At 34.2% G+C, this 16124-nt stretch overlaps 1 protein-coding gene across 1 annotated transcript; it reads left to right on the forward strand.

Moving 5' to 3' along the window:
• Positions 1-199: 199 nt before the first annotated feature.
• On the forward strand, positions 200-2421 carry LOC137729454 (sm-like protein LSM5). The gene is made up of 4 exons (XM_068468410.1): positions 200-320; positions 412-535; positions 1770-1842; positions 2126-2421. The coding sequence occupies exons 1-4, from the start codon at positions 284-286 to the stop codon at positions 2156-2158; spliced, it is 267 nt and encodes an 88-aa protein (XP_068324511.1). The 5' UTR covers positions 200-283; the 3' UTR covers positions 2159-2421.
• Positions 2422-16124: the final 13703 nt, after the last annotated feature.

Genomic DNA, 16124 nt, shown 5'->3' on the forward strand with positions numbered 1-16124 from the left:
TATACTTTAAGCAACCTAATTAAATTTCAAAATAGAATCAATGTTTAATCTAAAGAGTAAGTGAAGGTGATTCTAATTTTCCGCTCATTTTTTCGTGTCACTTCACTGTGTTTTGTACTAACTCAATGCATTGAAAAATCCCAACATTGTAAAGGCATCAAGGGTAGTTTGGACATTGCGAGTCTGGCACGCCCATATAATCGCGCTAACAAAGTGTCGAGTCCATACTTCCGAACTCAGTCTGACAGACAAAGATTGTCGCCAACTTGTTCCTCCGCTTCCAATGGCCGCCAGCAATCCGTCGCAGCTGCTCCCATCAGGTTTGACCACTCCTTTCCCTTTTCTACATTCCCGTATTTTCTCGAGAAAATTACTCGGAAAATTTGAGGTGTTTTCCTGGAAACGGCGCAGAGTTGATCGACCGGTGCATAGGGTCGAAGATATGGGTGATAATGAAGGGAGACAAGGAGCTCGTAGGGACTCTGAGGGGTTTCGATGTCTACGTCAACATGGTACTGGAAGACGTCACTGAATAGTATGAATTTCTCCTTTAATTATGTTCTTATGGAACCCTAAAATTGGGGGATTTTTACTGGATTGGTACAGGATTGAGTCTTTAGTTTTGTGAATGCTTTAACTGTTTGATTAATTGGTGGAAAGTTTAGAAAAAGGAGAAGATAGTAGAAAGTTATGTATTGGGTCTAATATGGATTTGGGATTTAGTGAGACAGAGGTATTTTTTACTGGCTTGGAAAATCTGAATTGGCTTTGTTAGTATTTATATTAGAAATTTGTTCATGGCAATCAGTTGATTGGAAGTCCGAATCGAGCACTTGCAATTGCAGTCGGTACAGATTATCGAGCTTCAATAATCTGCTAGTAAAATGTCAAGCACCCCAATACTCCAAAAACTTGTCTATTTTAATCTCGAAAGATGCTGGACAGCCTCTAGAGCTTTGAATCTTAGTTATATGCAATGGCAACTAGGGTTTTTAATTCTGAAAGGTTAGATTTGATTGGTGGTAAAGCACATTGTGGATGGTTGAATACATCCTCGTTTATGTATTAGAATTTTACTGGTTATCTTTTTTTTATTTTCCTTATGATTTTTCTTATCTGGATACCAAAATACTTGGATTGGTTTTTATATGGAACAGTTGACACATCAAATTATACTAGATTGAGAAAGCTGGCAAAGTCATGGAATTGCTTAAGCTTAGTTTTAGGACATTTCTTAGTTAGACTATGTTGAATACAAGTTGTTTTCATAAGGTAGATAGAGTCCTATGTGAGGCTCCTATAGCAAGAGTGATTTCATATGGGCACTGAGTGTGATGCGTAAAATTGCAATTAAAAATATGATCGATGAAGAAACTAAGCAATAGAAAGGCATACTTCTTTCTCCGCCAGCCTCCTTTTTTCTGCACACTGTTGATTTTCACTGGTCATATCAATGTACTGTAATGTTTTGGGATCAAAAGAGAAACTGGACTAGGATATCTCCGGCGACAATACTTACATGTTTGTTTCACAATTACCATATGATGGTCATAGATAATTCATATGAATGTACGTATTTAATACAATCATCATCTAACCATTGAGATGGTGATTGTATTGAATACTTGAAAGTATTGTAGCCAAATCCATTAGTTTATGTTAGCCATTAATTATGTTCATTCACTCTATTTACTATATGGTTTTCCACGTTTGTGATCTATTATGCATGCTAATATGGAGGGCCTTTGCTATTTTATTTGGATGTACAGTGAGATTACTCCCGAAGGAAGACGTATAACCAAGCTTGATCAGATTTTACTCAATGGAAACAATATTGCCATTGTAAGTAAAACATGGGTCGTCTTTATTTTGCCTGGATGAAATAATTGAATTTCCAGTGAATATGCATACGATTGTTAGGTTTTCTTTGTCAAGTATAGTACTGCACCTTTTGTGGCCTTTTTCTTTGCTCGCCTTATATTTGACAACTTAATCTTTAAACTACTTGCACAAGCTTATGGCATCTACTTGGCCTTTTCAATAGAAGCTAGACCCAGCATAAAACAGAGATGAAAGATGTTCAAACTTTTGTAATAAATTGTCTAATGGTTTGTGCACAATGCAGCTGGTCCCTGGCGGCTCACCTGAAGTGGAATGAGAGGGTAACTAGCCACCTGCTATTGAATATTTAAACTACATGTGGTTGGGGGGAGATTGTTTCTTTTTTTTGTCCACCCGGCAATCTTGTTAGTAGGAAGCGACGTGGTTCTAGGACATGTTAAGGATATGGTGTATTATGTTTCTTCTAATTCGGAGTTGTGTTGCCTTTTCAAATACATTGACAGGCTGATCTTTATTATTGTTCACAAGGCATATTTGTCGATTTGCCTCCTGTACTTGTATGGAGCTGTCAATTTCCTCCTTGAAACTTTAATTTTAGCTGATTACCCACTCGAACTTTTATAATTAGCCAATTTTCGCATTGAACTTTAATTTTAGCCAATTATCCTCCTGAACTTTTATAAATAGACAATTCCCCCCTTGGCGTTAGATTTTTAAAATTTCATCCAATTTTCCATCTCTTGATCACGGAAACAACTATACGAGGGCAAAAAGAATGAAAAAAATGGATGGATGAAAAATTGAATGAAAGTTTTTAAAATCTAACGCCAAGGGGGAAATTGGCTAATCATAAAAGTTCAGGGGGTAATTAGCTAAAATTAAAGTTCAAGGGGAAATTGGCTAATTAAAAAAGTTCAAGGGGTAATCAGCTAAAATTAAAGTTCAAATGGGAAATGGGCAGCTCTATACAAGTTCAAAGTAAATCAACAAATACCTCTTGTTCACAAATGTAATGGAAGTTAACAGTTTCTGTTGCTGACCCAATTTGTGCAGTTTTCTGATAATTTCATGTCTTTCGGTTTAGGGAAACTCTATGGATTCTTTCCTTCTAATCCACCAAGTCTGAGAATCCAGGTTGAAGAAATTTGATTCAACGGCTACAAATAGGGGCTCATTTTAAAAGTTATAATAACTTTAGCTGCTAGATTAAATTTCAACGATCCGGATTCTCAAATTTGATGAATTAGAAGGAAAGGATCTGAAGATGATCCCTTTCCAGAAATCACGAAGCCATAGCACGCCTGCCTGCTGCTTTGGCGGCCGCTGTGGCAAGCCACCGGTCATGACACTCACGCCACCTTAAAAATTAGAAAATTAAAAGCAGAAGTTTCGATATGCAGCCGGTTTCTGTTTCTATGTGACTGAAGTACCATAAGGGACCAAGCCCAAGTATTCACTCATTGATAAAGACAGAAAAGAGGTAAAATTGATGATTAAAATGAGAAAGTCGTGGAAAAGCTGGCATGTGTTTTGCCAAATAGAATTGAACGAAAGCGACGATCAATAATTTTTGCTTGTTCTGTACGCAAGAGAAAATAAATAACTTTTTAGTTAATGAGAGTGAAATAGTTTTTAGTAGTGGAGAAACTTTTACATGTATTAGAAATATTATTGGATGTACCATTTCATGTGTTATGTTATGGGTATTGAGTTGTAAGAATTTAGGTAATACTTTCAATGGTATAATTTAGGCTATCATAAAAAATCGCAGTAATTCTCTAATTCTAAGAAGTAGTTCCTTTAGAATTAATGAACAACAACCATTACTTAGGTATAATGTTAAACATATACATAATACATGTGTTAGAATTTAAATGAAAAATAACAAGATGTTGCGGCGTTATAGACACACCTATTTGAATTTACTATACATACGTCGGTTTGTTGACTTTCTAATGGAGTATGATTCTCTCTTCTTTTTTTTTTCCCTCCCCTCCCCTTCCCTCCTATTTGAATGATCACGGTTAAGCCACGTTAACATATTATATTAATTTTATATAGAAAGAGAAATACAAAATAGAGAATGTGAGAGGAGAGGGGGGAAGGAGATGGAAAGAGAATGAGAGATAATCCTAATCCCTTTCTAACCTTAATTTTCTAATGTCAAATATTCGCCTGTCAATTCACTTTCCAAAAATTGGATTTTGTGGTTCTCTTGGTATTATTGATCCTTGGAACATCAACCAACCAATTCTCAAGTTATTACAATCAATATTACCACAACAGTGAAAATAAATTTATACCTTTCTTATTATTGAAAATAGATTTATACTTTTTTAATTATTGAAAATATATTTATACCTTTTTTCATTATTGAAAATGATTGGATCCTCTTTGTAACTGTGAATTTAGTCAAAAAACGAAAATAAATTGTCAAGCTCCCGTCCAGTGTTACGGTCTTGATTTAAATTGTGAAAATGGCTTAACTGTGAAATTCCCGATTCATGAAAATTGCTATGAATCTAATTACAAAATTCAATAAAGCAGAGAAATACACCAAATTCATTAAATTATATATATTGAGGTCAAAGAACCACTTCAAGGAAGTAAATATAAAATTCTTAGCAAAATACACTTTTGCATGTTTATAATTGTAAGTACAACTGAAACACAACTCCTCGTACATTAACTATAATGTCGTCTGCAAGAGAAACTATGGTGGGATAGGGTAAACGTGGCTGCTGATGATCATAATCTTCTTGGCGCTGGATGCTTTGGCCTTGTCGCCGTCGTCGGCCAAGACTCCTGCAGAAGGGGAAGCAGCAGTAGAACTAGTAGGGCCTGGAAGTAGAGACCGGAAGCATTGGAGAATATCGTCGAGAATCAAGCTTTTAACAGATCTTCTCTTCGCTGGAACCACACCCCCAGGTTTTGGTTTGAGGCAATATGGCTTCCATTCTCCTGAATTTATCTTCTTTTCCATCTCTCTCTCTCTCTCTCTCTCTCTCTCTCTTCACAGTGTGTTGTGATAATTTGTTTCTGAGTATAATTCCGGATGGGTTTAAATAGAAAAAACAATGTTACTGCGGTTGTGGGAAGGAATCATAAAAAACTAGAAAGGAAAATGCAGATAAACTGAACTAACAAAACGACTAACTACTTTCGTGCCGACATATCCCTATCAATATCGGCATAAGGTCAAATAAATCACATCAATTTGACTTAGAGAATCTCGAATGAGCTCCTTAAATGAGCATATATCTAATATTTAGGTAGAATTAAAAAAATCAATTCCAATCATGCTCCCTATTCAAGATAGGGATTCATTTAGGAGCTCATAGTGGTTCTATATAGTTAAAATTAACTGTTTTAATATTATTTTAGATAAATAATTAATTTTTATAGGCTAATTATTAAGTCATAGTCATTATAGCTCTCTAAAGTAGAGATCATGATTAGAGTAAAGAGCTTCTAAAATAAGTTTTAGATTGTTTTAGCTAAAATTTTGTTACAAAAGCACTTTCATTCAGTTTAAAAATATTTCCAAACGAGCTCTTAGAGTATTCACTGTTCAAATTATCATCAAATGGTGTTATAATTCACCTAAATTAATTATACTAAATGCCTATGCATTTTATTAATATATTCTAAAAGTACGATGTATCAATATTTATAAAAATACACCACATGACAAGTATTACAGTTCCAATGGCACAAAAAATTTACGTTCCTATCCAATTTGAAGACAGAAAAGGTCTGCCAAGAATTCAATACGTAGGTTTTGCACTTCCATGCACCTTCCATTTTTATAATACGCATAGTATTTTGTTAAGAATTCAATTTGTTGGTATAATACGCATGTTTATGCTGAGAAGCATGACTCAACCGTTCACTATAGTACGCATAATACGCATATATATAATTACGACCCCATGAGTAATAATTACTCGGGCATGGACTTGGAAGCTTCCTCTTTAAATGGACTTGAAACTTGAAAGCTTCCTCTTTGCCATATAAAACACGTTTTCTATTGTTCTTCCTAGAGTGTAAAACACGGCCAATCTGTCATTTAACAGCATGCTACAACTGGTTTGCCTCATAGATTTGATCGATTCAAATGTGTGCGTCACCTTATTTAACAGCATGCTACAAGTGGTTTGCCTCATAGATTTGATCGATTCAAATGTGTGCGTCGCCTTATCACCCCTTGTGATTATTGTATTTTTATCATACAAATTTTAGTATTTTTGTTTATTTTCTTAATTATTGTTTAAAGATTGTCTATACAAAAATCAACCAAAAGAATTCTTTAGCCACATATATGTGTCGAATAAATAAATGGTATCAGTATCAAGTAACATATTTATGGTGAACCGTTCATTTATTAGATAATTATGTAAATGATTGAATGTTCTCTAATTTGATTGATTTTTTTAATAGATAATCTTTAAGTAATGAAATTTGTATAGTAGTGTACTAATACGTTATTTGTAAAGAATGAACAAAAGGTGGTGCACCCCCAAATTGATTCAAATTCCCTTGTTCCCTTGCTTTCATTTTTTTAATAATCTTCATCTAATTAAAGCACCCACAACAAAAAGGAAAAAAAAAAAAAATTCTGTACTTTAAACTGTTGTAGAAAGTACATCAATTCAGCAACTTGTGTTCCTTAATAATGTTACCCCAACAACAACAACAACAACAACAACAATAATAATAATAATAATAATAATAATAATAATAATAATAATAATAATAATAATAATAACTAGCAAAAGTGACACACTCTGTGTGGTGAGATATATATTTTTTAAGTAACGTTAGAGAAATTAAATCTGTAAATAAAGTTTTGAAAATTAAAGGACATAAAAGTTGATGATTGATTTATTACTTACATGTTGATAAATGTGCTTATTCTTATTGGTGATACATCATTTAGTTTACAAATTTAGTCTTCCTAGCATTACGCATATATTTTTTATATTTTTTAAAAATTGGAAAAAGGATCTCTTCCACTAAGGCCACCAGATCAAGTGATCCGAGCATTTGAAATTTCATCTAACAACCCACCTGTTTTGGTCTCTTAAAAGCTATAATAATTTTTTACCGTTGGATGAAATTTCAAAGGCTCGGATCACTTGAATTGGTGGTTTTGGTGGAAAAGATCCGGAGATGATCTCTTTACTTAAATATTTGTATTTTAATTTTTTTTTTATGAGAAGAGTTATTTGTTTTTAACAGGTTGGCAAACATCACAAAAAAATAGGGGTTGACAGATAGGAGGGAGAGAGAATGAGTTGAAAGGGTATTGATAAAGTAACATAGCTGTGAGTTTTAGAAAAAAAATAGAAAAGCTTGTTTGTACAAAATTACTTTAATGGCCACATTGTTTTCTTTTCTATTATCTTCTTTCAGTTTTGTATTAAAAGGGTATGCAAGTAAATTTGATTAGTTTTTGGTTGACAAACGATATTTTATTAACATCTAGTTTAGATAACAACAACAACGACAATAACAATAATAGCAATAGTAATAATAATAATGTTCCTTAAGCAACGCTCTCTAGGTTTAACATTCTTCTACACCTTTCTCCTGCTTATTTCTCTTTCATATTTTTCTCCAACATACATATCATAGGTGGGATTGCTAATTATTATATAATAAAGATTGAATCACATAAGAGCATGCATCATGTATGCAAATTAGCCTAGGCTAGTGTCATTTAGCATTAAAATGAAAAAAAAAAAAAAAATCAAACTTTTAATAGGACATATCTAGCGCATACTAAAATAGCCCAAGATTCTTCAAGGAGCAAGTTTAGCCACATCTCTTGCCCAAAGCTTTTTTAAAACTAATCATCTAACACTTTTAGCTCTGCCCTTTCACATTATTAGAACAATAAAAAAAATTGGAAGATTAGATTTAATGAATCGAGCATGATAAAAAGAAAAAAAAAATGGTCAGTCATTTTCTCACATTAAAATGATTAAGATCCACATTTTGGATCTTGCATATGTTCGCCACGGTTCATATCACCACTACCGAATGGTGGATGGTGTAGACCGGCCCTCCTCAATCATGACAATATTCCAAACCCTGTATGACGTATATATGGTGCAGACCGGTCCTTCTCAATGCTCATGCCCCTTGGTTCCCACACAAATTAAAGGCAGAAAATATTTGCAAAGAATTCAACATGTAAAGTTGTTTTGTAGCTTTCGTCGCACCTTCCTTGCAACTTTTATGGTCGGCAATTCATTAGGTTTGGCTTTGATCGATTAACATGTGATATATAGATGCATGGCATTCCTCACCAATTCACTATTGCAAGAATATCGGGGCAGAAAGACGTGACCCGACATGTTTCAAAAGCCAAAAATATTGTAGAACATGACCAATCGCCAATGGATTAATGGTTTTGGCACTATTGAAGAATGGTCTTTGGTGTGGAGTTTTACTACTGCTTCAAATTATTTCGAGTTCAAATTATACATACAAGGGCTGGGTTGGTTTATTTGAACTTTCTTTCAGGACGATAATCTTATTTTATTTTATTTTATTTTTGAGGTAGTCTGCAATCCACAATAAATTGATACCCTATTTTTGTTTTAACATCCTTATGCAATTTTTGTACGGCATAATGTTGATCAATTCTGTTTTTTTTTTTTTATTTTTATATTTTATATATTTTTATAATTTTATAATTTGTTTATTTTTATCTAACTTTATTTTATTTTTATAACAGAGGGTTTCAAATCATGGACCTAACCTACTCCCATCATCCTACACAACAAAAATATATTGGATTATTTCATAAAAAATCATGCTCTTGACTGACCTCTTTGGTGGAATTACAGTCCCAGTTTTTGGTTTGAACTATATATATGTGGGCTTTTCATATGTATGTTTTGGACTATAGTACGTAGTAGCTTTCATGCAGCCTCAGCAGTCAGCAGCAAATATAATGTCCCAGCAGACAGCAAAGACTGTTAACAACAAATTCATCAGAAGTTGGCGGAACATATGGTGCGAGTTTATTTTGACCAACAATGTTTTTAGAGTTGTGACACAATGTTGAAGTATGACACATTTCAAATGTTAACTAACGATTTTCGGAACAATATTTGAAGAAAACTAAGATTAGTGTTATTAATTACATTTTCAGCGGTGCAATCTCTATGCAACCTGGTAAGCAACAAACTAAATCCAATGTGGATATATGAAGGCGATTTTACCATTGAACCACCCGAATGCAACACTTGTTACCGGAAGCATTGGAGAATATCGTCAAGAATCAAGCTTTTAACTGATCTTCTCTTCGCTGGAACCACACCCCCAGGTTTTGGTTTGAGGCAATATGGCTTCCCTTCTCCGTGAATTTATCTCCAGATGGGTTTAAATAGAAAAAAATAAAAATCAAAATGTTACAGTGGTTGTTGGAAGGAATCATAAAAAACTGGAAAGGAACATGCAGATAAACTGAACTATCAAATCGACTTAATAGTTTCGCGCGCCGACATATCCCTACAATATTGTCATATGGTCAAATAAATAACATCAACTAAGTTAGAACTTCTCCAATGAGCTCCTATCTAAAATTTAGGTAGAATTTAAAAACAAATAAATAAATAAAAAAAAACAATTCCAATTATGCTCCCTATTCAAGATATGATTCATTTAGAGGCTCCTGATTCATTCAGAAACTCCTAGAGAGAGAGAGAGAGAGAGAGAGAGAGAGGAGCTTGTAGTGGCTCTCTAAAATTAAAATTAACTGTTTTAATATTAATTTTAAATAAATAATTAATTTCTATTTTCTAATTATTGACTCATAGTCATTATAACTCTCTAAAGTAGAAAGCATGATTAGAGTAAAGAGCTTCTAAAATAACTTTTAGATTATTTTAGCTAAAGTTTTGTTATAAAATAGAGAGCATGATTGAAATGCTCTTAGTGATGCTTCATCGTCACTACTTCATCACTGACAGACTTTTTATGACTCATTTGGAAATGTTTTTGTGACATCCTGTCCCGAGATTTATTGTATTTTATTCTTATTAGTAGTGAAATTATCAAAAATCCCCTGAGATGCCACATAGGCCTTCCACGTTGGACTTTAATTTTCCCTTCACTTTTCTAGTTTTATTTTACTATTTTCGAATAGTACTCATTTTTATGAACACGTGACTGCAAACGGAACTCAATTCGAAATTATAATGAAGAAGTTATGTTCAAAACAATGCAAATTCACCTTAGATAGGTTCAAACTTTAAAAACCGACCTCTTGCAGTGTGCACTAGAGCTGGTCACGGGCCAGGCCTAATTTTGAAGGAACTGGAGCGTAAACGAAATGGGCCAGGCCGGGTACGTCATATTTCATTACAGGAATTGAACCGAATCCAGGCCGGGTCCATGATTCCCCTTTTTTTTTTTTATGTTAGTTAAAAATTAAAAAAAAAAAAAATTTGCACAAATTGCATCATTGCAGCAATTGCACATAACAGATTGTAGCTAGCAATTGCTAAGAGTACTTTGGCTTTGAGATTGTAGCCATGGATGATGCTACATTAGTACTAGGGGTACTTTGGCTTTGAGATTGAGACATTACGTAAAAATCTATAAAAATTAAATAATGAAAGTATATTCATTAATCAAATAAAGATATTTAGAAATATACACACCAATTAATAATCAAAACAAAGAAGAAGCACGTTCACTGTTTTCCCACCATATAGTAATCAAAACACACACATCTACGCTCAGCACACAACACTTAAATGCACACCACACAGAAATGCACATTGCACAACACAGAAGAAGCAAAAACTGTAGTTCTGCACAGATTCAAAATTGCACATATATATATATATATCCAACAACATAATATATATATATATATATATATATATATATTCAAAAACTGCACAGATTCAAAACTGCACATATATATATATATATATATATATATTCAGAACTGCACAGATTCATTCATCTGAAGATCTCTACCATATTCCAAGTTTCCAACTATATGGACAAACAATGAACTGTAGTTTTATTGCATAGATACCTAATCCAACTAGATTGTTTGACTGATCACAGAACTCAAACCAAAACTCAAACTAACTATTGAGCATACCATTCAATCAAAACTCAAACCAATATATTATATATATCAAATATTTCCAAGTAATCAGCTAGATAATCAAACCCAAATCAGAAAAACTAAAAATATAAAGAATACTGAGAGGAAAAAAGAAATAGGAGAACAAATATCACCTTTCTTGGCCAGCAATGTCCCAAATTTGAGCCTTGATGAGCTTGGAATCAACGGTCAAAGTCTTGGTGGCGAACTCGACGGCGACGCCAATGGTAGACTTGGACTCCAAATTAAACTCGTTCTTGGTGAACCTGGAAAGCAAGTTCAACTTTCCCACCCCAGAAAGTCTTGGTTGCGAACTCGACGCCGATGGTAGACACTATTAAACAGTAGTTGTCGAGGGAGTCAAGGCTTGAGGGAGTCACGGTGGAGAGGTGGGGCGTGGGAGTGAGAGAGTGAGTAGCAGGGTGCATGTGTTTGTTTATGTGTGTGGCTTGCTTGTGGCTGGCCGGAGTCGTGTCAGAGACGGTGGAAGAAGGAACGGCACCGCGAATTCGAGAGAGCTAAGAGGGTTGGAGTGTCGGAGAGATCGAGACTGAACACTGAAGTTTGAAACTGATTTGGAAACCTAGGTTACAAATTAACGGTTAAGATTGAATGATAGGTTATCATTCAATCTCGATCGTTGATTATAATTAGAAACCGGCTGGTAAGGGGCTCTGTTTTTCTAAGGTTTAGGAACCGGCCGGCCATGTAAATAACCATGGCCCAGTCCGCCCTGCCTCGCTTGTTCCCAAAAAAAAAAAAGGACCTGGCCCATACCCGCCCCGAACCTACATTACCCACCCTTACCCGCGGTTCCTCTACTTGTTTGCCTACCCCTATGCACCAATGCCTTGGTTCAGTCGGCCCTTCTCTCTCTCTACTTACACACTCAATCATTATTATATTCATCTTTACTATAACACTCTTATCTCACATCTGTTTCTTTAGCTTCCTTTATTATTTCTTTTTCTTCACTTCCATTCTTTCTTACCTCTCCTTCCCGTGCATGTCTCTCTTTCTCTCTCTCTCTCTCTTCTGAAAATCATTCTCTCTTTCTAACTCTCAAACACACACGCTCTCTAAGCTCGGAGAGCTTCACCCTAGCTTCACCTCATTTCCTTCACAAATCAAACTTGAAACTTATATCTTTGGAATCCTTGAGACTCAGGGAACCTAGTGATGGTTTTGCATGCGCCATTAGAGCATCCTCGTGTGCTCTACCATTAACACCGAGAGCTTGAGATCTCTCAAACTTCACCTTAGGTAAGGTTCTAATCCTCAACGTGGTTTTTGTGGGTTATAATCTTGTTTGAGCTGTGTTTCTATGTTGAAATTTCAAGGGTTAAACCCTGTTATGAATATATACGTGCATATCTTCCCCAACGACGAACTCTAGCGACCTCCGTGGCTTTCGAGCCAATTTTTGAACAAACCACGACGAGTTAGCCGTCAAGAAAGTTTCCAATGAGTTACCCAGTTTTCGACAGACCAGTCATCTTTCAGGCCATTTTTCGACCATATTCAGCCACCTTTTGAACTTCAAACAGGTACAATAATGTTCTACACTTTCCTAGCTTCGTTTTGATATATTATGGGAAAAATTTGGTCCTAAAATGGCTTCGAACGGAGTTTTTGAATTCCTCTCCAGATTTTCCGACGAAAATCTGCAACAATCCAGAAGAAGAACAAGAAAAGAAAAAAGAAAGGAGGGGGCTAAAGCCCCAACCTTTGGGCTTTGTTCCAACCCAAGTCCATTTTAGATTTTGGAGGGAATATTCCCTTGGACTATTCTGTTAACCTCTCAGTTAACTTTAACAGAATATTCCATTTGAGAATGGAATATTCCATTAAAATTAACTGTTAGTTGACGTTGTTGACTTTTTCGAAATTTTCTCAGAAACCTTCTTAGGCTAATTTCAACATCCCGAGTTTGTTTTTGACATCCATTTAGGAAAATTCTGAAGTTTTAACATAGTTGACCACCGGGGCATCTCAGTTGACTTTTAGGGTTGACCGTTGACTTTTTTGTTTACTTTTTACAAAATTCGCCTGGAACCTCTTTTAGTGTATTTCGACGCTCTGATTCCAAATCTGCACTCTCTTTTCTCAAATTTGATCATGTTAGCTGAGTTTTACTGATGGGACCCAATATTATAATTAGGTGCGATTACTATTTGGGACTCCGACTTTCTTAGCTCGAAATGATGTGACATCGCAAGTACCTAAGAGTGAGTCTTTTGTTTTTACGTGTGTATATATATATATATATATGTATATGTATATGTGATTTTCCCAACAACCACTTTTATATATTATGATGTGACATGCCATGTTTAGCTTTACAAATAGACTTTTCGTGCACTTTATGTTTTTAATATTATTCGTGAGCATAAACTTGTGGCATGACATCCTTGTGTTTTATCTGCTCATTATTACATGTTTGCATTGTGTCGCTTAGTTATTTGTATTGTCCTGGGCGAAAGACTAGCTTCACTTGTAGTTCACATGCACCGTTTACATTTGCTTTGGATCCAGAGTTAGGTGCCAGCCTATCCTTTTGTGTGATGTTCTGGACTTGTATGTGATGCGACTAGCGCAACTCACGTGATGTAGTACTAGAATGTAAAACCTTCACCCAACCTGTTCCATTGTTTGAATATCTCTACAGTGGACTTGTGTGCCTACATAAATTAATGAGCATTGATTTCTTAAAATAATGGTTTGAGATTTAATGTTGAGATACCTCGTTGTTGTACCCTACATCTTTGAATCACTTCTACTGCAGGATACCCACTACATACTATTATTATAATATTTTTGGGAAACCATATACTTGTTTTACAGCGAGGGGTTACACTTTTCGAAAAGGTTTTACAAACTTTATTTTCAGGCCCACTCATCCTTGTTTTTCACCCCTCTAGGATTTTTAGTGGCAGAGGTTTTCGTGATGACGAGGATTGTTCGTAAAAGCCGTTACGTAGGAGACTTCTCCTTTTGGTATAAATATCCTTACTCTTCTTTTACTGCAATTTATCTTTGCTCTAACATCACTTGTGTGATATATATGGATTCAATCCCACTCACATGCGCACTCTAAATTAGTCACTTTTAGGTTTTAATTTATTCACATTTTTCACATCACTACACTTTATAGCTTCATCACCTTTCAGGTGTTGCCCAGCACATCTCGATTCAGGTGTCCAGGTGGACATTTTGGGTCAAGGTGTGTCACTTTTGAAATAGTTTTAAAGCATTTTTTGTGAAAACGTTTTTGGAATCAATCCTTAGAAAAAAGCGTTTCAAGAAGCAACAATTATGTACTTTTTGCATGAAGCACTTCAGTGCTTTTGGAACCAAAAACATTTTCTCTAAAAGCACTTTCATTCATTTTAAAAGCACTTAAAATTTACCTAAAATATACTACATGTCTATGCATTTTATTAATGTATTTTGAAGTACAACGTATTAATATGTATAAAAATACACCACATGAATGACACCAAAAAAAAACAAAAAGAAAAAATCCAATAATAAATTGAATTAAAGAATTCATAGTAAAATAAGAAAATTAAAATAAACAAAATCAAAATTAACATAATAAAAGTAACTAAAAATAAATAAAATAAAGAGCCAAGCTATGGGGAGATACTCAACCGTTAATTTCTTGTAAGCTCAAGGTGAGAGAATAAACTCAACCACTAAGAATGGAATAAAATGATATTTCCATATGCATGGAAAACAAGTCTTATACCTCAAGGTGAGCTATATCCACCGAGATCAAATTCATAGGAGAATTATAAAAATTTTCTCAACCATTTTTCCTTTGTTTTTAATCAAGTCTTGGTAATAAAATGCACCAAATATTTTAGTGAGGCAGAGTCATGCTCAATATGTCTTATTACATAACCACAAAGCTATATATATAAAGTTAAAAAAAAAAAAAAAAAAAAAAAAAAGGTTTTGGTTTGCATGTTGTAACTAAACAAAGAAACTTTCGACTTTCAGTTATTTTGAATCTAACGAACTCTAGGTTTTGATTCAATAAATTGTCACTAGGATGTGTGCAATTTCATTTCTAGAAAATGGACAAAAATAATTTTCTCATGAATGTCAGAGAAAAATACTCAAGGTAGTTTGAATCTACCACATCCGACATATCCATATACCCATTTGGCTACAGGCGTAATGAGCTATAGGCTCCCAATTGCTTGAACATAAATATTAAATTTGTACTGTATAGGGCTACATACCCACCTATCCTTATCGGATAAAAATTGTTGATCAATGGACTAAGGTCCGATTATGATTGTATGATGAAAGCTAGATGGAATAGAAGTCCTTATCCCTTGTATGGTATAATGAACTTATCATAATATAGTGTGCTGAATCAAAATCATCCATAAAAGCATTATAGGATTAAAGAGATCAGTTTTAGCTCGTAGAAACAAATATCTTTGAAGGCGGATATGTGTGGTCCAAGAAATGATTAAAGGAGGAAAACGTTATTGGCCTCTTTACTTCCCTACGTTGGAAGATTAATTAGCTAGGCATATGAAATATCATAATTAATTTTAAGATACCCACAACGAAAAACGCAGATTGTAAATATGACATTTTTATATATTAGCTGGATATTCATATATGATAGTCATTGCTTTTATTTACTAGTAGTAATAAAGATAATTGATCACTTTTCCAATTGATTATGACGTAGTGGTAACAGTGGGAAGGAAAACAAACGGCATAAAATGATATAGAGCAAAATACGAAGCATGTTAGGAAGTCGTCATCTGGGTTCGTCATCTTCATGATTATATATGTTTGTGTATATGGAGCACTATAGGCTTATACATATATACGTGCGCATTATATATATATATATATATGTATGTATGTATGTATATATGTGTGTATGTATATATGTGTGTATGTATAAAGAAACAAGAAAAACTTATAAGACGAGATTATAATCATATAAAGCAGACGGCATAATCATAAGATATATATGTGATTGTCAGTCAATTAATCTAGGTAGGTGAAAAAAAAAAAAAAAAAAAGAAATCTGAACTCTACGGCATAATCACGGATTCATCTTGCCATGTACATATTTATACGAAATGAAACTTTACCAAGTAAGATTGAA

The sequence above is a fragment of the Pyrus communis genome, chromosome 3, assembly GCF_963583255.1.
Source record: "Pyrus communis chromosome 3, drPyrComm1.1, whole genome shotgun sequence".
NCBI classification, from domain to species: domain Eukaryota; kingdom Viridiplantae; phylum Streptophyta; class Magnoliopsida; order Rosales; family Rosaceae; genus Pyrus; species Pyrus communis.